Source organism: Poeciliopsis prolifica, unplaced genomic scaffold, assembly GCF_027474105.1.
Source record: "Poeciliopsis prolifica strain line A6 unplaced genomic scaffold, Auburn_PproV2 SCAFFOLD040, whole genome shotgun sequence".
NCBI lineage: Eukaryota > Metazoa > Chordata > Actinopteri > Cyprinodontiformes > Poeciliidae > Poeciliopsis > Poeciliopsis prolifica.
Window position 1 is genome coordinate 4,266,956 of NW_026562415.1, and position 23,003 is coordinate 4,289,958.

General features: G+C 40.0%; 1 protein-coding gene across 4 annotated transcripts in view; it reads right to left on the reverse strand.

The window, feature by feature from the left end:
• Positions 1-23,003, reverse strand: part of ccdc146 (coiled-coil domain containing 146) — a 50,881-nt gene continuing 27,878 nt past the window's right edge. For 3 of the 4 annotated variants that reach the window (XM_055054805.1, XM_055054807.1, XM_055054806.1), the window contains 14 exons: positions 21,904-21,996; positions 21,016-21,183; positions 20,701-20,789; positions 19,082-19,246; positions 18,296-18,371; positions 17,596-17,744; positions 17,281-17,509; positions 6,814-6,924; positions 6,567-6,704; positions 5,890-6,015; positions 4,362-4,463; positions 4,129-4,263; positions 1,452-1,568; positions 1-239 (listed from right to left, as the gene is read on the reverse strand). In XM_055054805.1, coding sequence (XP_054910780.1) covers positions 39-239; positions 1,452-1,568; positions 4,129-4,263; positions 4,362-4,463; positions 5,890-6,015; positions 6,567-6,704; positions 6,814-6,924; positions 17,281-17,509; positions 17,596-17,744; positions 18,296-18,371; positions 19,082-19,246; positions 20,701-20,789; positions 21,016-21,183; positions 21,904-21,996 — 1,899 coding nt within the window. In that variant the 3' untranslated portion in view covers positions 1-38. Of the gene's footprint in view, positions 240-1,451; positions 1,569-4,128; positions 4,264-4,361; positions 4,464-5,513; positions 5,693-5,889; positions 6,016-6,566; positions 6,705-6,813; positions 6,925-17,280; positions 17,510-17,595; positions 17,745-18,295; positions 18,372-19,081; positions 19,247-20,700; positions 20,790-21,015; positions 21,184-21,903; positions 21,997-23,003 lie in introns of those variants that run through there. The other variant, XM_055054808.1, reaches the window with a different exon arrangement.

Below are 23,003 nucleotides of genomic sequence, written 5' to 3' on the forward strand. Positions count from 1 at the left end.
TTTAAATGCTATCAAGATTATTATTATTTTTTTTCCCCCTAAAAGTCCAAGGGATTTGGTCTTCGATTGCGATAGTGCCTCATGTAGGCCCCCTGTGGGCGGGGTTTGATGGGCTGGAATTGTCCGAAGGGTACGGGCAGACCGAGTGGGTCGTCCAGGGGGATGTACGCGTTGGGGCGGACTTCGGCTGTGGTGTACACTCCGTTTGGCAGCTGCCTCCACTTATTTTCCTCAGCAAGCTGCACACACACACACACACACATGCACACGCGCGCACAGAGAGATGCACACACACCAGAAGCACTTTTAATATTTCATGCGAGATTGCATGACCTTGAATTAAATACTTAAATCCAGACCTTCCTGAATCTTAATCATGGAAATGGAAATAAAAAAAGAAAAGCAGAAGATAATTTTTACTATCCAGTTTTTTTTTGGGGGGGGGTTTGTCTTTCAGATGCCTGGATGCCCAGGTGTGCATCTCAAACAAGCAGTTTGCAAAAGTAAAAAACCAAACAAAAATAAAACTAGACCCTGTACTGATGCGCTGGGAAAACCATGTCATCATGTGTGAGCATGACGAGCATTTTTACTCTTTCCGTTGACTTGTAAGGTCATTCAGAATCGCCAATCTAATTTTTATTATTTTTTTTGTGTGTAATTTCTTAATTTTGTCAATTAAGACTACATTTGTTCGGCAACAGCAGTTCAAAGTGTTTTACATCATAAAAACACAAAAATATAAAGAACACAGTAAACAATTGAAACATGACATTTTGCTAATTATGTTTTGATGTTTGATTTTATATATATGTGTGTGTTTAGGCTTGAGCTTATTCTAACAGAGACAGGAGAAGTAGTTTCTGGCTCTAATGAAGTCGATATTGGCCCACAGAACAAAGACAGTGGTGGGCTCAATTGATTTGAACCCGATGTGGGTGATGGATCAATGTCTAACCATGGTGGACCTCGCTGAGTGGAAAGGAAGGAAGGAAGGAAGGAAGGGGAATAAAAAAAAAAAAGTCCAGTTCAACCGAGTCCATTTCTTTGTCATTTTCCTCAACTTCCAGCCCACAACAGCAGGCAGATAAACTGCTGTTAAATCTCAAAAAACATAAATGCTTTAATTGCCATATGCACACAAAGCAGCTAAGAAAGGCTTTAGGTCTAAAACAATTAAAAATGAGCCAATGTAGCTTCTTTTTTCCAAAGTAGTTTGTATTGTTTTTGGCCTTGGGCTTGCATTTTATTTTATGATATTTTGGGAACTTTGTTTTATTTTTGACTAGGAGACAGTTTTGATACATATTTCAGCCTTCTTGCTTGAATTTTTTTTCCTGCATGTTTCCTTAAAAGACGCAGCTTTTCACATACAAGTTTGCCTACCATTTCTTCGACGCTCTATTTGCTCTAAAGTGTGCCGTGTGAATTTCTAACAGTCGAGTGCTTACCCTCTTTTTCTCTTCTTTTTCCCTCTGCCTCAGCCTCCTGTCTCGGACCACCCTCCTCCAGATCTCCTCTGCGCTGAAATACCACGGCACGTTTGACACCTGGTGACACCTGGTCATCTGAAAAAAATGTCAAAATGAATAAATAAATAAATAAAAACAAGAGCAGGGCAGGAAACGTCCTTTTCACTGAACTTGCAGTGACACGGCTCAGTTCAGATGGTTGCTTTGGTACCAGAATCCGGCTAACATTGCACCTCTCCATCTTTTACCTCAGGGATCAAGTGGCGTGCTGCAGGCACGCATCAGCCCCAGCGATTCCACGGGGTATTAACACAGACCTCTTGAAATATTTACAGCGCATGAAGGGAATCCACAAAAAAAAAAAAAAAAAAAAAGAAAAGAAGTACTTTCTGAAATATTTAGAGGCAAAAAGAAAAAAGTAAACACGGCTTGAAATTCACTATTTCTTTTTAAAGCAGTGATTTAGATTTAGAGTAAAAGAGCAGAACATAGTTCTTTAAATACAAAGATATAACGGAGTTTCTGCAGTTTAAAGTTTGAATACTCTTTCGTGGTATTTGGAACATCAGGACCAGACATGTGGGATGAAATGTCAGCCATAACATTAGTTTATATGCCTGTTATGTGAAAGTATGTCAGGGGAGAACACATACAAAGGATGTTAACATGGACGGCTTCATTTTATTAAAGCTTCGTTTACACATTTACAAACAGTAGCAGGGTGGTGGACTGGAACCTCGTCTGACTTGACCGCCGCTCTCTTTGAGTCTTTTAATGTTCGGACAAACTGGCTGCCTGCTTCACGGTAAGCTCTGCAAGATCAGAGCTTTTCAAATTGTTACTATTACTGATGTTCCTCTGAATACAAATCTGCTGGAAATGAAAAAAATAAATACATTCAGGGTTCAGGTAAGTTCTAGATTCCACATGTGTTATTAAAATTGTTTGTCTTATTCCAATCTTAGAAGAAAGGCATTAGTCTAGCAAAACAATACATGGCCTTCACATATTTAATTTTGTGTCAAAATACAAACAAAAATCCCAGTAGTTTGCACAATTAATCATGTAAAATCCCCCAAAATATCGCAGGGTTTTTGGTTTTAATGTGCCAAAATGTAAGCGAAGAAGTTTGAACATTTTTGCAAATCTCCATAGAGTTTTATTTTTTACAGAAACTGGCTTATCCACCACCAATTCTTGTAGGTTATTACAAATGTAAAAAGAAAAAAGTCCAACAACAGACGAGCGCTGCGGTCGCTTTGCTCATGTTCTCAGATGATGACAGCTTAATGTTAAACTTCAAAGTGGCTGTCAAAAAAAGTAAAAAAAGAAAAAAAGGATGTCATGTGGACCACATCCATCTTTCATGTTGTTTTTTTGATGAGTTGGTGACAGGGGTGAGAAATACTGACAGAGCAAAAGACAGATAAAAGACTGGAGGCAATTTTCCTAAAAGTGGGCTGGAAATACTCCACACACGGAATCACAAAGCACTGAATTCTACATTAGAAATTTAAAAATGTTAACAGTGTAATGTCATTTATGTATTCCGTTCAACTATTATTTAACCAGGAAGTTCACAGAGATAATTCTCTAATGGGGGAGACTTGGCCAAGAGGCACAGTGGTGAACAATATACAAAAATAATTAAAAGACAATTAAAATGGCATTAAATTTACTCAAGGTCAAATGGGAAAAATCCAATAAGATCAGAGGATCAGATTAAAATCTCAATAAATAATTTAAAAGCGGTTGATGGGAACGAACTGTGAGCATTTTAGTGTGACTTTTGCAAATTATTCTTTTCGTATTCTTTTTTCCTACCAAGTTCAGATCAGAACAGAAGCTGACCCAATGAAAGTTTTAGACTGGAGACAAAAACAAATATGACAGTAGGTAACTCGCCAGCAGGACAGCCTTATAAATAAATACAGGCCAGTGCTGTTGCCCCCTTTGTTTTAGTGAAGGCCATGAGAGCAAAGCATAAAGCGCCTGATTCGTCCTGAAGGCAGCATTTGTAGTGAAAGCACTTTGAAATATTGCATCCAGACAACGGAGGACTAGAGGGAGCTTCATTCACGTAGATAATGTCTCCATAGTTCAACGGAGTCGGGGAAGTTGGTTGTTTGTACGAGATTTTTCCTCCCAAGCAGATCGAGACAAAATTTGTGCCGATGTAAGAAGCGAGGAGCAGATTTGCACTTTTGTAACAGATGTTCCATATAGGGGTGAAGAAGGCAGTCATAAATCCATATGGCCAAATATTTGTACATGAACAGTTTGGTTTTTTTTTTCCTGCTGACGTCCAAGTGTTTTTAAACTCCACGTTTTGACAATGAACTTCTGGGATGTTCATTGTCAAAACAAAAGACGTTTTGAAGTTGAATGTCTTTGGATTTAGGAAACTAATATGGCTTTCAAATATTTTGGTGCGTATTAAAGTCTGAATATTTGTCTACGTTTTCTTCCTCTCCACCTTTTAGCAGAGGCAGCATGTAAGCTGCTTTTGAACATTTAAGAATAATATTAGTTTGGATACTCAAATTAAGATGAAAGAACTTTGAACTGGGACCAAATAAACAGTTTGAGCTTCAAACATTTGCTGGGTTATTAAAAGATTCAGAATTTTATTTTAATAACACTCTGTTCAGGCTACCTTCCATGATGTGGAGAGGCTGTTGAAACCGTCGAGTCCGAAGATCTCTTCCAGCTCCTCCGGCGGCTTCGACGGACCGGCCTCCTGCTCCGCTCCTTCTCCCTCCGGCTGCTGCTGACTCTCACGCTCAGGCAGCTTCGAGTGTAAAGAACAGGGAGAAATTCACCGTGCATTTGCAGCACATCTTTTAAAGTTCATGAGGTAAAATTACAAATGAAAACATCAGCAGGCACCTGCTCCATTTTATTGTGGAGTTCTGAAGGTGGCGAGCCTCCGTCCTCCGGCCTGTTGGACTCAACGACGCCTTCCTGCATCTCGTCTCTGGCTTCTGACAGCTGGAGGATGCGGAAAATTGGAGCTGAAGACAACATATTGACATTTCATGCGGTACGAATCTAATGCTGCTTCCTCTAATTTCTGCAGGGCGTGATTTCCCCTGCAGAAATTAAACACGCCCTCTATCCAGGGATTAAATAGATAAAAACTGAGCACATTTCTTTTGCTAAATGTAGTGTGTTGATGGGAGCTTCTTCCCACTGGGTGAAAAGTCTCTGGGACAGAAGTTGATGTCGAGACACAAACGCTGAAGGCAGAAGATATGGAAGTGAAGCAAGTAAAAAAGAAAAGATGATTTCTACGCATCCATACATTTCCCTGCTGAAATACTGTTTTATTTTACTTTTCTTAGTTTTTAGATGGGTCCATACAAAATAATAACTTTTAAGTGCTTTAAAAGCCGTGCATCATCGTCTGTAACTTGGTAAGGCAAAAGAAAAAAAAAATTAGGAATCAACACAATGCTAAATCTGGCATCAAGTCATCTCAGTGTTTTCCAGCATATGAAGAAGATCTGCACTTTTCTAAAAGTAACAGCCATGACTCAAACTTCTACTGAAATCTACTAATGTAGAGAACATTATGGGAAGTCTTTTTAATTTTTGAATGAGCGTGCACTCGGTCTGTAAATCTTTCAAGACTGTGTGGGAACCCTGGAGGAAGCTCTCGGAAGATGGAGTCAAAAGAGCTGCAGAGAGGGATTTGAAAGGCGCAAGGTGGACGTTTCCAATCCAACCTCTTAACCAACACACTTAACCTAAAAGCGATGCAGCCGAGGAGCGAGAAATTGGGAGATGGAAGAGGTGAAGAGTGGCGACACGGACCCACCAGAGCTCGAAAGGTTAACTGTTGACATCAACAACTGGAAGCGAAAGGAAGACAAACCAGGAAGTCAAAAATGCAGAGTCTGAGTATCTGAGAATCAGCTGAGCCTCTGGGAGTTAAACGAACAAACATATTTCTGGTTTACAGAAAATGGTGAGGGGAAAAAAAAAAAAACACCCAAAATCTAAAATAATCAGAAAACTGAGGATACAACTTACCTCACAACATCACTCGATGCTTGAAGCCTGCGCAGACCCAGGACAGCGAGAAACGCAGCAAGCGAATGTTCGGCTTTCAGACGTTAAAGGAATTCTTACTGTTGTCATGGTTACCAGGGTCACTAAACCCAGAAGTCCCGGCTCGGTTCTTAACCTCTGCCTTTTGCTATTCCTTGCACCGACATCTGGATAATGAAACAAATTATACCGACTCCCGCTCCCACGCGACCAGTTCACACATGAAAACACAGACTTGGCCATGCAACTGACATCTTGCTGCAGTGCAGTTGCTAAATATTAATGTTTATTCCCCAGTGAGTTCACGTTCCATGCAGCCACCTCTCATTTCTCTGTTTTTCCACCGTCTATGTTGAAATTTTACCTGCTGCTCTCTCTCTTTCATCTGTCGGTGTTCAGACAAAGCGATTGACTGCTTCACGGACAGCTCTGCAGAAACGGCCATCAGACAGAGGTTGATGTTGAAGATTTTGGCCCGCGCCTCATTCAGCTGGAAACAAGTAGGGGGAAAACAAATATGCAGAGAGGAGGTCAACAATTTATATTCCTTGACGACGTTTCAAAATAAATGTTGCTTTTATGCAACACGTCCACACAAATTGGTGGACAATTGTGAGAAGGGAAAGGATAGCTTGAAACTTTTTACAAGTATGAATGTGAAATTAGCAGCTCCCATTTGGATTGAAGCTCTTAATTAGCTCATTTCACTGTCCACTTAAAAAAAACACACAAACACAAATAACTGGTCTGCAGTGATATTAGCCTGATTTTTAAACCTTGAGCTTAAATTTGACTGAAGGGGGAAAAAAATGGATGTCACGTGGACCACATCCATTTTTTCTGTTTCTGCTTCTGATGAGTCGGTGGAAGGGATGAGAAATACTGACACAGCAAAAAGATGTAAAAGACATGCTGAAACTCAGACTCCAGTCTACTCTCTACCAGGCTATAAATTCAAAATGTCATAGCAGAATAAATGTGCAAAATTTAAAATCAGCCTTTTTAACGGTATAATGGCATCTTCTAGAGGATCCGGGTTACCTTCTTTGCCATGGAGAGGCTGTGGAGCCTGCAGCTCTCCGCCTGCTCCCCTAGCGGCTCCGACATCCGGGTCACCCGCTCCACCAGAACTTCTTTTTCCAGCAGCTGGCGCTCGCGCTCGGCCAAATTCGCCTCCAGCTTCGAGCGCACGCAGACACCGGGAGGAGAAAATTAGCTATGCATTTTGCAACTTGGCTCTTAAAGTTCACGAGATAAGTTGTGGGTGGAAACGTTAGTATGTAGCTACCTGCTCTATTTTCTTGACCAGCTCTGGAGCCGGTGGGTCGTCGCCCTTCAACTCCCGAAATTCAAGGGTACGAGTCACACTTTTCAGGGTCGCATCTCTTGCTTCTGACAGCTGAGGGATGCAGAAAATTGGCAAAAAGACACAAGGTGCTGATATGTGTGTGTGTGTTTGTATCATTCTCAAAGTGAGCAAAGTTCTAGCTACTCCCTTTGTTGAGTGCTTTCCCCCTTGCAGAAACTAAAGATATACTACCCTGGGATTAAGAAAAGATAACCAAACTCAACACCTTTCTTTGCTAAATGCAGTGCGTGGATGGGAGCTTCTCCCCACAAGGTGACAAGTCTCTGGGAAAGAGCGATAAGAGAAAATAAAGTTTAAAAAGCGCCTCAAGATCCCTGAAAGGGATTAAGCTTTTCTTATTTTGGTTTCGTGTCATCCCTTAAGACAGCAGAAATGAAAAGGGAAGCAAGTAGAAGTGAGATGAGTCAAAGGAGCTAGATGGAGAGAGAGAAAGAGAGAGAGAGAGAGAGAGAGAGAGAGAGAGAGAGAGAGAGAGAGAGAGAGGAAGAGAGAGAGAGAGAGAGATGTGAGAGGGGCAGGGTTGACGGTTTAGATTCAGGCCCTCAGCTGACACTCTCATCCCAAAAGTGCTGCAGTCAGTCAGAGTGAGAAACGGAGTTGGAGGAGGTGAAAAGTGCTGACATGACTGAAAGGTTAACTGTTCACATCAATGGAAGGAAATTGAGGTGTAAAAGTAGAATATATATATAAATATATATCAGTAATAGATGCCAGGACATCACAATGAAGTGTTTACATTACTACATTATCTGCAACGGATTAATTATACCAAACAGCCTGCAGCCTTTCTGTACTCATGGAGGGGAAATCTTGCATAGCATTAGCATTCAAAGGAAGTTTGTCAAAGTACATTTTACTCTGGTTAGAGGATTTAGAGATTTTGCAGAGTTGCACCCACTCACAGGAATGACAAAGAAAATGTGCAAAAAGGAAAAATAACTAACAGATAAAAATTGGTATGAGCTTGCGTTTTTTTTTTTAACTCCCCGGTTTTGTTCAAACAAGAATAACTACAGGCAATCCCAAAGTTTTGGAATACATCAACAAGACCAGCAATTCAGTAAGAATGCATGCACCACTTGGAAAAAGTATAGATTTTGCAGAACACCACATCGGTGTTTGTCTGAAATAGCATTCTCCCGACCTTTAAATCTATGTTGCCTCACACCAGCAAAAAAACAAACAAAAACAAAATCAACTAATGAGAGAGAGAGAGACGTGAGAGGGGCAGGGTTTCTTGCAGAACAAGTAGGAAAATGATTTTGTAACCTAAGTGCAGGAAAGGAATATCTTAACCTGCAGCTTTATATCTCATCCAAACTGTTATTTCAGATTAACAAGGTTTCATCCCTTCAAAATAAAGGTGTTCCATATCTCAAAGAATATGAGACTTGAGACGTTCAAGGAGCCATGGTGACAATAAAGAGGACATCGTTATAAAACAGAACCGAAAAGAAAAAAAAAATGATCAAAGAGAAAATATTGGACACAATTTTATGCTGCCCTTTAGTTCTGAAACAGAGGGGGCTGACAGCGGAGACCGAAAAGCCAGATATGCTCAAAGAGTCGGCAGACAGAGGCAGATGGATTTTTAAAAAATGGAAAAGATGGTATGAAGATCCATTTCTAAGAAAAAAGAGAGGGGAGAGAAAATGAAGAAAAACTGATGCAAGCGAACAGACCCGTGTCTGCAGTTTGGGACAACTAAAGCTTGTTAGTGGGACCGAGTCTGTCTGGCATTCATCATTGTGAAGTCCAAATTCTGCAACAAATAAGGCAAAAAAAAAATTTCAATGAACATGCAAATGCAAGCTGTAGAAATGCATAGTTATTATTCAAATAAGTGAATATTTTGCATATTTTTCCCATTTCCGAGAGAGATAAAAAACACCCTTTCGGGGACTTCCCTGCAGAGTCGTTGCACAGGGTTCAGCCAGGCATTACAGAAGTAAAAGCCATTTGTTTGTATTACAGCGTCTGCATCGCTCACATGTTTTAGTTGCAGTTGATAGCTCACTATTTATGTTTAAAGTTCTACAATAAGACATGTTCAAATGTGTCCTAACTTCTCATTATCAGAAGCACTTTAACCACAATGCATTCTTATGCATTAGGGTGGGCAGAAAGTAGGAAGATGATGGCTCATTTAAAACACACCTCCAGCTACTAGTTCACACTCTTCCCTAATTTTTGCCGTTTGACCATAAATAGATGGTGACAAGCCTGCGGGAATTTGCTCTGAGCCGCATCGTAAATAAATAATGACTCCTTTACATTTCCTCTCCTCCGTGCTCGACCTTTCAGTTCAGCATTACCGTCACCTCCCGGAACCATTGAGCACACACTTCGCGTCAAATAAACAACGCATGAGGAAGTGGAAGCAGAAATTGCTGTGGGATTGTGTGTTTGCAGAAGAAGAGGCCCTTCTCAAAACTGAGGGGAAGAAATAAAAGTTGTCAAAAGAGTGTAAGGTGTAGTGAAAATCTTTGACAAAATACTTTATATGATACTGAGCTTGTTGAGGTTTGACTATGTTGTGGTTTTCTAATTTCTAACGCCGAAAAAAATCCCTTGTGAAACGTTCCTTTTTAGTTTTTTTTTCTTCTTTTCCAAACAGAATAATGACATCATAAATATTAAACAGCTTTTCAATGAATTTGTAATTTATCGGAACATTTGGTCAGATCTGATCAAGACAAAAGCAGCAAAGATTTCAACAACTTCTTTTCTTTTCTGAAACTCAAACAAATTTCCAGGAGAACAGTGAACTTTTGATTAAAAAGTTACTTGGGGAGGGGAAATGATATGAGAGGGTTCAGAAAAACTAGAGACTGCAAAGTCACAGAACATTATGATGGCATCATAATGTTCTTCATGCAGCACAGGCGGATCACAGATGGACGGTGCAGGGTCTCTTCCTTGCTAAGTCCTCGGGGCAGCAGGGCGGTCATCCATCTCTCCGTCATGTTTTTGAGGTAAAACATGTTTATAGTCGACAGAAAATCACTTGATAGTTGTGAGACTGGAAGATTAATACGTAAACACCAACTATAGTCTTTAAAAAAAAGCAATCATTAAAAATAAACAGTGCTTAGCCTGGTGGGGGCACAAGTGAAGCCTGGTGGCCCGCCAGGCTTATAGTTCACTGAGGGAAACTGTGATGTATATTTAAATCATCCTGGATTTGTGACCTGAGAAAAGGTCATCGAACACGTCATTGGTTTATTCAAGAGGCCAATATTTATTTTACCTCACTCCTATAGATTATGAAATTAAATTTTTAACTTTTCTAATGTGTCGCGTTCCCAGCGCACCAGCATGAACTGAAATAAAAGTTGCCCAAAAAGGGTTTTTAACTTTTCAAAACAGCATTTTTTTTGGGTAAAAACTCAACTGCTTGTGACAACCACGGAATGTGTTAATCAACCATCTTAACTCTGCTCTGAAGCTTTTAATGCTGCTCAACTTCTTCAGTTCATCAGCAGCCAGAACAAGACAAGCATGTGGTTAGACCTGATTGATGCGTGTCCCATCTTCACCCAAATCCACCCGCAGTCACTTAAACGCGTCATGATGGATGGAACACGGAGCGTCTCCATCAACCTCGTTCTCTTTTCTTTGCTCAAGCATCAATCTTCTTTTCTCCGCAGTACCATCACTTGTAGCCTGTTTTTCTTTATATATCCGTCCTTTTGATGTCTGTCTCCTTGTATCCATCCATCCATCTCTGTGTCGGTGTCTGCTGCCTGCCTCCTTGTTTTCTTTGTCCGACAGTTACAAATCATTGCTGGGCTTCCGGCTTGTGAGTGCTGTAAACCATTCTGGAGATGACAAGCCTCCGCGCCGCTTTCTAATTTGCATTTCGTCTGCATAATTTCAGCTCAGCGAGTAGTTAACACGACGGCTTGAAAAGCCACACAATGGGACGGTACGCCGCACGTGTTACCATAAACTTGAATAATTACCCTATTTATTGACCACGTCCCAAGCTTGAGCAATTGCCTCATAATAAATATAAGACAAAGGGACGGATTAATAAAGCAGAAAGGTCACATATGTTCAAAATACAATATAAATTGTAATGAATATGGACATATACAGTGAGACCGCCAACAATACATAGATGCAAAGTCTCTATGGAGGAATTATTAGCTTGGTCAGCACTCGAACCGCAGCAGAATTAAATTTTGTGGTCAGACAATTCACAGCTTCGTGAGCTCTGTGTTTACAATCACTGAATCTTAGAGCAAAGTTATTATCATAATAACTCTGCTTTATAACGGCACAATTTCAGCCATGGATGTGCCAGATGATGCAGACAAAATAAATAAAAACTCTCACTTTCCAATTCCCAACAAAGAGGCAGTTGTTCTGTCTAGAGATTCTTTGCAGAGTTCATATGATGAATAAAACGAAGCCCAAGAGGCAGCAACCCAACCCTGGAATAAGTGGAAGATAACGGCTGGACGGATGGGTTTCCTGCTTTAAAATGGGCTTTTAATGCTATGCATCAAATGTTCACTCGGTTTAAGGATGTAAAAAAAAAAATCAATCAGAAGCTTAATGTAACCTAGTTTATGCTTTTCAGAAGTGTTTAGTATCTGCAACACCAAATTGAGCAGGAGTCTCAGCCATTTGACCCAAAGCAGTCACCAAATACTAAAGGAAGCTGGAGAGGCTGTTCAGGGGCGACATGCCACAGACAGAACCCAGTCAAAAGAAAGAAGTCCTTGCTACAACATGAATACGCTCAAAAGCAAACTCAAACCCCATTTGATTTGTCCAAAGTGCTGACGAGACAAAGTTAAACGTCTAGGAAGCAGCGCCAATTTAATATGAGCCTTATGGGCACTCGCTCAGGGCGGCACAGAAGAAAGGGTCGCACCAGCAACATGCAACACACAGAGACTTTAAACTGCATCATATGTGGAGAAAACAAATTTTATGACAGCAATAGCTCAGCTGATGGCCTCCTCTGGGAAGGTGCCACAGCTAAGCAGAAAGCTGTGCAAGATGCAACTTCTATGAAGAAAGTAATAAAAACAAAGAGAGAACATCAAAGGTTACTGGGAGAAATGATTGCAGATAATCAATAACTGGAGAGTAGTAGGGGGAAAAAAAGTGAGGACGTGATCAGTATGTCCTTCTTCAGCCTAAACCCCTCCAACTAAAAGCTTCATCAAATAGGAAAGTTTTAAACTTGGTCTTAAAAGTTGACAGAAGTCACAGTGACAAACTAAAACTGGGAACTACTTCCACAACGTGATAGCTAAACGATCTACTTTTAGAAACTCTGGGATCAACCAGAAAACCTGTAGTCAGCACACAATGCTCTGTTGGGAACATATGGAAGGAAATAAAAAAAAAATCTCTGATTCATAAAAGGGCTTGAAAATCGACTGGTTTATGTGCAAGAAGTAAAATGTTGAATTCTGTTCCTGGGAGCCAACAAAGAGAAGCTAAAATTGAAAGTATGACCTCTCCTTTCAACTGTTGCTGCAATATTCATGAATGTGCGGAAGATTTTTAACAGAATGTTTGACTTTCTAAAAATGAAATGGGCTAAATAGAAAAAAACATGTGATGATGTTTAGTTAGAAATCAACGCTAGTTGCTGAGGATCTTGGGAAAAGGAGACTAAAAAATTCAACTAAAAGAGTCAACTAATCCATAAATCTTGCATTGTATTTGTGTTGATGCTTTTCTGACCCAATTAGGTTGGCATTGCAATACCAGCCAACTTAGTAGCACTTTCTAAGTTTTTCTCGCTCCTGGTCAGACGGGGCGTCTCTGTGGAAAGTTTGCATGTTCTTCTTGTACGTCCATTTGTTTTCTGCGGGGGATACTTCTTCCCTCCCACAGTCCAAAGGCTTGCATATTTAATGACTCTGGCAATCCCTGCTGAGGTTTCAGAGTGAGTAGGTGTGAGGGAGAGCGGTTTGAGTTACACTCATGATGGAGAGCTGAACAGCAGAAATGCAGTTTCAATTAATCTCTCCTTTTTGTCCAAGAGTTCATTCAATTCAAATCGAGTCTATTCAGTCTAAAAATAATTAATCTGGTCTAATCACTTTTTAAGTTTTAATTTATTTTTGTTATTCAATTACTGGAAAAGAAAAACATTTAAAAAAAAGATGTGAAAGATAAATAGATGGAGTCTTCCAGCTTTGATTTATTTGCTACATCACAAGTTGTGCTTTTCACCGAATTCCTTGATCAGTTTGGATTTTGAGTAACAGAGACACTAAGCAGGGTCTAAATTTCTGTATTGCTCAGCTGCTAGTGGGGAACTAAAGTGTGATTTTCACACGCCTCAAGCTTTTTCACATTTTATCAACTTAAAACTCCAAACTTGCATGTTTTTCATTGGGATTTTGTGAGACAGACCAAAGCAAAGTAAAGCATAATTAAGAAATTCTTAAAGAAAAACACCAACTCTGTACCCTAAACATACAGCCAGAGTTAAAATGGTATACTTACATTCAAACATATTTATATGTTCAAATGGCTTAGACCGTCTTCTGAGTATTTTTGGCAATATATCCAGATTCAATCTGATTCTACGATTCTGCAAGGAAGAAAAGGTAAAGAGTTCTGTAGGTTTGTGCACAAAAGACTTGGAGCTGAAATCGCAGCAAAAGATTGTTTCACAAAGTATTGATTCAGGAGGAATTGGATATAAAACGAATTGCACAATCGTCAGAATTTTTGGTAGAAATTAAAAACAAAACAAAAACAGATCATTTTCCCTTTTTAATTATACACTTCGTTTGTGTTGGTGTATAATATAAAACCCAGATGCGGCAAGTTGCAGGGATTCATTATAGCACTGATTCTGACATAGAATCTAAAGGTTTAATTTGTGAAAAATCAAGGTATTCCTTTTGTCCCACATCTCAAAACTAGTTAGCAAGCAGAAAAGAGTTCAGAGATAAAGAGGTGAGCTGCCCAATGCAAAGAGGAGGTCTGTGCAACATGTCATGCCTGAGCTTTCTGTTTCTGTGCACTTGGTTTTGCCACCTTCCCTCAACCTGTCACATAAAAGTCCCCTCACATCCAGCAGAGCCACAATTCACACAGGGATTCCCCATGGCGATAACTTCCAGACAGGTTGGGAAAAGAAGAAAGAGAAAAAAGAGAGAGATTTAAGAGAGGAACAAACAAACAATATGACTCACCACCACAGGGACACTGCAGTCTGTCAGTAGCCCCACCTTCGAATAAATCTCACTCCATTAATGACTGGGTGTGTGTGTGTGTGTGTCTATGTCTGATGCTCTCGCAGCACCGTGAAGCAGAAGCGAAGTGTAACAAGTCATTAGACAATGTTTTTAGCAAAATTTAGCTGCTGCGGAGCTCTCCGAGCGCACACCTGTACGGGACGTCAACCTGCCAGCGTCTCGTAAACGGGGCAGTAAATTCAGAGGCAGACAACAACCTCTGTTTATTTTGCAGCAATTAAAATTCCTGGGAGTGATGAAAGCCTCAGAGTGTATTGAACTTCAATAGTATAACAGATGGCCCAATTTATCTTTGTCAAAATTTCCCATCAAAGGGAGGGGGGTCCATCTGCAATGAACAGATAAACTGGTCACAGATGAATACAAATAGACAATATATATGATAAATCGGCAGCAATGCAGACACGTGGAGATTGAATTCACATGGCGACTGAATAGGATTGGCAAGCCTCCTGCAAAAAAAAAAAGAAAAAAAAGAGAAATCCATGATTCACTTTTTGTACCCAGGGGAGGCTGTACAAGGGAAGGGGTGTGATTGAGAAAATGATTTGCTGTTTACACACAGAAGAGGAGAGAAAAATAAATGACTGGATGGCTTGATGGATGGAGCCAACTGCTGATGAATGGGTGGACGAACAGATGGGGGATAAACAACCAGCGCGTGAATCACAAAGACCCGGAAAAGTATTCACACCCCTTGAACTGCGAGGTTGCAGCCACAAACGTCAATGTGTTTTATCGTTCGTTGGACGAACAAAAAGAAGTGTATAATTGAATCCATTCAACAGTTTATGACGGAAGGAAACTGGCTGCACTAAAATATGCAGATGAATCAAAGGAAAAGGAGCAGAATGTAAATGCGTGTATTTTCAAACTGATTTGATTAACTCCATACTTCCCAGTGAAATGCATTTAAGTTTGTCATAGTTAGATGAAGTTAGGGCGTTCCTCTTTCTGAGACAACAAAGTCAAAACGGAGCTGAGATTTATTTTAAGGTAGAGTAGTAGAAGAGGATTAATTAACAAAGTGGCATTGAAAACCTGAGGGCCAGTTTATCTGAAAAACGAGGAAAAAAGAAAAACTTTGAGAACTCCGTTATATAAACAAGGTCAGGCCATGAAAAGTGAAAGAAGTTTGCACAGATGAAGCTACTTCCACTTGAACACACGCCTCAAAGAGAAGAAAGGAGCTTTGTGCAAAGCGAGAATAAAAGCAGTGAGATTGCTACGGGTAAGAATGTAGATACATGTTTCAGCAATGAAAATAGACGAAACCAACAGGCCAAAGCCAAAAACAGATGGAGAAAAGAAGCACATGGTGAAATTTGAATTCGACCAAAGAGCAAAACACCTGCTTTTGAGAAATCTGAAACGCCGATTTGAAGAGGCAGCACAACCAAACCCTGGATGGAAACGTCAGCAAGACAGCCAGTTCTGTATCAGTATGTGTGTATCTGTCTCTTCTCTCCATGTTGTGATTTATTCACATGTGTGTCTCTGCCATGCCCCTGGGAATCTTGTGGCCTCGTCTGTGATTGTTTGGGTTTATCCCTCCTGGCTTAGATTCTAATCTTGCGCTTTACATCCACCTCCGTTCTGGGCTTTTCTGGCAAGTTTCCGTTTCTTTTCAAAGCTACAAGAGTAAAAAGCAAAACATGGGCAGCCGAGGACTGAACGCTAAAGCTATTCAAAAGAGCATTTAATGTTGATTGGAATATATTGGCAGATATTCTTCAACCTAAAAGCAAAACAAAAATTACCAAAAAAGTTACCAAAAATTTGTTCCTGTATTTTTACTCAAAAACCTTCAGACATGAATTATAAACATATTATAATGTATTTATGTGAATGGCACCAAGATGACAAATGTAAATTCTACAAGATAATCAATGACTGTTGGCATTAAATATCTACTAATATTTAATAATATTTACCATCTTCTGATTGTAATGCAGGAGAAGAAAGTTGAAAACTATTTTCTGGCTTTACAAAAACCAGCAGGATCGTCATAAAGATGCAGAATTCACCTCGTTTTACAGCTGTCGCTGCAGGGCGCAGTTAAAATTTGAGGTAATAAAGAGTTGAAACATTTAGAAAGTCTCCACCGTTTCATATTGAAGAACCTCACAACTATTAAATATACCAGCAAGTACCTGCAAGGATTAATGAATACAGTTAAAACAGCGCAACAGCTGGCGCAGGCCGACTTGGCTCAGTGTCTTTCACATAAGGTCAAGCCTTATTAAGGGAAAAGAGGAGTCCTGCAAGCACCAGTCTGTCTGGGACCAACTGACGGATGCTTCTTTATGTCACAGTGAAAATAACAGGATTTTAATTGAACACAGGACACACAGTCCTTCCCCCTCAGATAGTAAATCTCAAATCAGGGCAGTAACATTTTGTACAGACGACATCTATCTTTGAGTGAGTCATGCAGTGGGATGAATCATTTCCCTCCACTTTGCAATTTGTGTCCGATTGACAAAAAGATACACCTTATTGATTTAGAGTCGGCGCCCCAAGAGGAATGCCTCCCCGGAGGAAGAGATGTTGTAGTTGAAGGACCTGGTGTTCTCCTTGCTCTCTTCCTCTGCTCTATTTTCAGTTGCAGGAAGTCCTGTCTTTCATTTTGACTCCCCCACTATTTTTCCCCCTCACCTCTAAAAACAATCCAGGAAAAGGTTCAACAAAAAAACGGGGCGAGCTTAAAACACATTCGCGGAGACGTCAATCACCAGAAGCTCCCCTGGAAAAACGTTGCATATATAACCATCGGGTCCGGAACAACCTTCATCCTTTGAACAACCACAGGAAGCACTAATTGACGGATCTGACTGCACCCTGATGGGGTTCCTAAAATATGAAGCTGAACGGCATCCAGGAACACTGATAGTCATCCTCATGCCAATATCCTGCTGGCACACTCCTCCCTGATTAGAGGCTTTATATGCACAGACAGCCTTAATAGTACCAACCCATCGAAAATGCTCATTTATTACAATAAAATACCAGATGGCGACCCCGACAATCAGGCATGAGCATCAAAAAAATAAAATAAATAAAAAATCAGTTTCCGTTTGCTGTTCTTTTGTTGATTGGATTGGATCAGTAGACATGATAGTTTTATACACTGCAGTTTTTCTACCTCGATTTGCAGCATGATGATCTCCTGCTCCAGTTTCCTCTTGAGCAACACCTTCCTCTTCCTCAGGTCCATTTGCCTCTTCTCGTCGTTAATCTCGATCTGCAGTTCTCTCACGTCCTTCTCCGCCGCCTCGGTTGCTCTGTTGCTTTTGGCGACGGCCGCCTCCAGGTTCTTCACCTGCTCATAAAAGCTGGACAAAACTTTGTCCTGCTCCGAGAGCCGTATCCCCCTGTACGTAAAAAGAAATAAGATCACAAAGTGTGATAGTTAGCGGAAGGGAAAGCTTTCACCGGCACATGCAAGTTAGAAACTTACAGAAAATTGCGTCTTTGGATGGCATTCTCATGACTTCCCTTTACTTCCTGAAGAATCCCCTCATGGAACTTGATCATTTGGGTGAGATTGATTAACTCCAGTTTGTTGTCCTCATGCTGCTGATGGATTTGTTGTTGTTTCCATGTTAACTGGGAAAGAGTTCAAATCGGAATTACATTTTTCACCCTTAAATATGCATTTATATGAGGCAAGGAGCAAAAAGGTCCCAGTCTGGTTAGAAAGCAGCCATGTGCTGTAATCATTTTGTCCACACTATATACTTCATAAACACTGAGCAACAAATTGTTAAAGCAGTTTCAGCTTGATGTAGAAACGTACTTTAAAACCATGGGATTGTTAAGCAGACTCCAGAGAAGTCGATAAACTTTTATAAACCGCCCTGTGTGTGATAAATGTTCGAAAGCCTCGTAAAAGGCACAAATAAATACCGGATCTGCAGTTGCTTACTGATTTCTATAAAGCCATCCAAAATGAAAAGAAAAAAGAAAAGGGTTGGAAAGTTGGTTCTCACAAAAAAAACAAAGCTTCGATACATCCCCAGAAAATCCACAGAAGTTTTGTACTGCTCTCATTGCTGTGAATCTCAATATTCGTTGTTGGGTATTGACTGCTTTGGTTTTAGACAGGTGATGTTATTTTGTTTGCCCCTCCGCCTGTGTTCGAGTGTACGGGTGCAGACCTTAGAGATCTCATTACGCAGTTTCTCCCTCAGTTTGGAGCTGCTGGAGACGTTCATGTGAGCCTTTGTCAGTAATCTGAAACAGACAGACAAGGAAAAGTCCAGCAGGTACACTCAGTGTAATTTATTTCGTCAGGTCACAACTAAACCTTGATACATAGGTGATCGACAAACGAAATAAAACCAATCAACTTATTAATTGGTGATTTGATATCCTGAAGGTGTGGTCTTTGTTCTTTAACTCTAACAAATAAAATCCAATCTAACCAACTGCCTCAAAAAGGCACTGACATGCAAAATATGTGTGCACAAAACCACATTGCACATTTCTAAGCACACCCTCCCAATGGTATGACATAGTAGTGGCAGCATAATGCTATGGGATACTATCTGCAAGAAGGGAAAGCATTGGTAAAAATGTTCCAAGATTTCTAAAACTAGTAAAGGTTTACAGTTATAACTGCAGCGAAAGGACTTAAGAAGTATTCACTCAGGTGGGTATATACTTTTCAGATTTATATATGTGAAAATGAATATATATATTTGTTTTATGTATATTTTACTTTCCACTGTTCATTTATCCTTTAATTATGCTTTAATTTTTCACATCAAACCCCACTAAAAACACTAAGTTTGTAACTGATAGTGACATGTTTTGCATGTCACCTATACAAATTTAGTCAAAAGTTGAACATGTAGAGCCAATTTTTCTGGATGAAAATTACTATGGAGGTTTGTGCTGTAGCAATGTAAATGCCAGCCACCTGCTCAGACGCATAAACGCACCTGTCCTTGCTGTCAGCAATAGAGCGCTGAGTCTCCATCTCGTTTTCAAGGTTGTTAAGTTGCGCCGTCAAATCGGAGATCGTCTGAGAGGCAATCTGCTTCAGCCTCACATACTTATTCTTCTCTTCCAGGAACTTGTCACGCAGTTTTGAATACTGTGATATTCTGAGAAGCAATTAAAAAAACCACACACACAAAGGAGAAACAAAACAAGGTCTAGCACATTGCTTCTGTTCCTATCAAAAACACCTCATTATTTATATATATGCATGTAGATTTATGTCTTTTCATCTGTTCTGCTAAGTCGTTTGCAATATTTAGCCAGTGTTGGTTATTAAAAATGGTCCTAAAAACCATTCAGATATCATTTGTATTACTTTTATAGCTGGGCTTTGAACTATGGCTTGCTTCATTTCATTTCTTGAACTATGTAAAAACAAACAAACAAACAAAAGCAGGATGTCCATGAATGCGTCTGAAACAGGGCAAAATCCTTGTTGTCGCACACAGAACGTAAAAAGTCAGACAGAGAATTATAGAGTGGCTGCCTAAGAAGTCGGTAGTGATTCAGAAGCCACAAATGTAAGTCCACAAGGCTGAGGCTTGTATGGAATAATTCAAGAAAAGTGCCAGCTCAGAGCAGCAGCTTAAAAGACTCAACTAGCCAGCACTCCATCAGAGGACATGAAAAGCATCATCAGTAAGCTCCGGGCGTAAACCACCACTGTAGGGAAAGGCAACTTATAAAAAAAAAATTGTGACAAAAAATGCAAAAAGTCTGCTTGCATTCATTTACAAGGCAGTGATAATCTGACGATTAGCCTCAATGATAAATATTTTCTCAAATACTAAGGAAGCTACATTAGCAAACCACTGGTCTAATTTTAAAACAACAATGGAGCAGTGAATGGAAGCAGCTGAAAGTCTCAAGAATCTAATAGGGTTTTTTAGCCTTAAAAAAACATTTGGTGGAGGAAAAGGAAATTAAAATTAGGATAAGGTTTTAGAATCTGTCATCAAATTGGCACAGAGAGAGAAAAAAACAAAACCAATACAGTTGCTGTAGCAACACAAATCCCACCTACTTTTCATAACTATATTTTCCCTTTAAAGTGTTACATCTATATATATGTATATAGACATACATACATACATAAGGATTCAGTGGTTGTCAATAAGGCAATGTACCATTGAGGTAAGCTTGATTTCAAATTCATTACAAATGATCAGTGGATCATAAAATTGTTTCTACAAAAAAAAAAAAGATTCACGCAGGATCACACTTTACTCAGTTACGATTTAAAACTCATGTATGATGCGGCGGCGTGTGATCGCTGAATAAGAGACCCACGAGAGGATAATCAAAAATTTTTAATTATCCTCCTGCTGTGTTTTTGCTTTTGGGAGGGATTTATTCCACGTCGGGCGAAGCGGCATCAGTATGTAGTCTGCGTGCCGTGACCTTAATGAATGCATTGGAGAGGCCTGTTGTTGCGCTGCGGGGTGTCGTAGGCGTTGTGTACGCCGAAGTATGACCAATTAGTAAGACATGCTTTTCTCTGCAGCATCATCCTTGCACACACACACTTGCATATTGAATATAGAAATGAAAACAACACCTGCACTGAAGCACCGCGTTGCGCTTGTTGTGGTCCATGATGATCAGCTCTCTCTCTCTAAGCTCCTGCTGTATGCGCTCGCTCAGTTGCTGTGGATAGATTTAAGAAGGTAAAACCCCAGCATCATCACTTCTGTGTAGGTTTTATTTATGGTTTTCTGAAATTCCACTTCTCCTTGTGGCTGCACATTCTTCAATATAAATAAAAAAAGTACCCTTTCTGACATTTTGAATGGATTAATATATATATAGAAAAAACACAAAAACACAGCAAAGGATGTCCAATTTATTTAAATTTGTCTGTGTGAGTTAGCACCTCTGCCTTGAGACGTTCCCGGTGCTTCTTGCTCCGCTCCTCCGCTTTAATCTGTCTTAGACATCTGAGGTTATGGAGTTCCTCTCTGAGGTGATTTGACTCCCTGAGCAGCTCTTGGATCACCCCGTTCTGATGCTTCTTCTGGTTTTCTTCCTCAGCCATAGAAACCTGGATGGAAACACGTTTCTCCACTTAAAAGCCATGTGAACAGTTGGGTGAAATTGCAAGATTAATATGACAAGATGTCTGAAAAGTCCATTAACAGAAGGAGAAAAGATATCTTCTTCACAAATGAATCGCTAAAAGGCTTTTTTTATGACATCTTTTAAGAACATAGAACATCTAAAATATGAGGAATTTACTCATAAAAGCACCCAGTAAAACTGTAGCAAAAAAGACAAAGGAAGGAACACATGAATGAATGAAAGACTGAATGAAGGAATGAATGAGGAAAGCAGAAACAAAGGAACCAACAAATACACAAACATAAGATATGTTGGACAAGAATAAAAGATACGGAAAAATTACAATCAGAGAAGGAAGTTGGAAAGGACAAAAATGAAGGACACAAAAAGGAAAGCAAGAAATGAAATGACAGAAAGGAAAAAGGATGAGAAATGGGAGAAAAATGGCGGAATGGAAGGAAGGACGCAAAAGACTAGAAAGCAAGCAAGAAGACAAAGATGGGACAGACATAATAAAGAACAACTTTAAGCAGTAGGATAGAGACTAATATTTGGAAATACGAATATTTCTCTGCACTCGTATTTTTTGTTTTCTATACTTATCCACTGAAACACTGAGAGGAAACTCTTCCAAGCCGTGTAGGAAGCCTGGACAGAGCTGAGAGCGCTTCAGGCTGTTGCTGTCACAGGAACACATCCCCACCTGCTTCTCAAAGCCGGCTGCGAGTGAATCAATCTCCTTCTCCAGCTCCATCCTTTGCCGAGCGCTGGCCTCTCGTTCGGGAACAGCATCCAGCTGAATATTTAGAGCAGAGCGCAGTGGAAATCAAGAGCCTGTTTAAAATTTCATCTGGATGCAAGATCTTTCATCTGCCTAAAGTTGGTCCTGGATCTCAGCAGCGGGAATTTGCTTTCGGTTGGTTACATGATACGGTAGAAGTGTTTTCATTTGTACCACCACCTTGATCCCAAAGTAATGAGCTGTAGAGCAGCACACTTCAAATGGGCGAGTTTGTTCACAAATAAGGGGATATTAATGCCAAATGCATGTTTTCTATCCCGACAGTCTGATTTGGTTTCAGCCACAGAAAGAGTCCAATAAAGATGATGCGTAAACACCAACACAAAACACAGCATGCTGAAAATATTAAGCCCGTTAATTGTCAACGGTTAGCTCAGAACGAGATGCATTTCTGTGGTAAACCAACAGATTCCGCTGAGCAGTCATAATGGACTAAGTTATTAGCAGAAATGTGAAGGCCAGTGACGGGGAAAACTGAGTGAATCATTCCCAACAGCATAGTTGTTTTCTGTTTTGCAGAACTGTGAATTCCCCGTTTGCGTCACTGCGATTTCCTCTGCTTTTAGTTTGAGCATGGGAGATATGCTGATGCATTTCCAAATGAGGCTGGTCCTCAAACTTTCTTCCTCCTTTCTCTTTAAAAATCTGTGCTAAATAGTAAAATGATGGGTAGATTGGAAATACTGGCAGCTCTACTCACACACAGCGTATGGTGAAATATGCATTTTCTGCAAATCTTCTCCTGATGTATTTATTCAAAAAAAAATTTTTTAAAAAGATTCTTTTTTAATTTTAGCAATTTGTTTTAAGGTTAGAGGTTCAGCATGTACCTCAAAGTGACAAATTCTTTATTGAACTTTGACTGGGACACTGTCACATATTGAACATGTTTTAGTTTAAATCAGCTCCAAATGCATTTGTGACTCTTTAAACGATTCACTTCTTAACTTTTGGCCAAAAATGTGAAAGAACTGATTAATGTTTAAATGTTGTAAAGAATA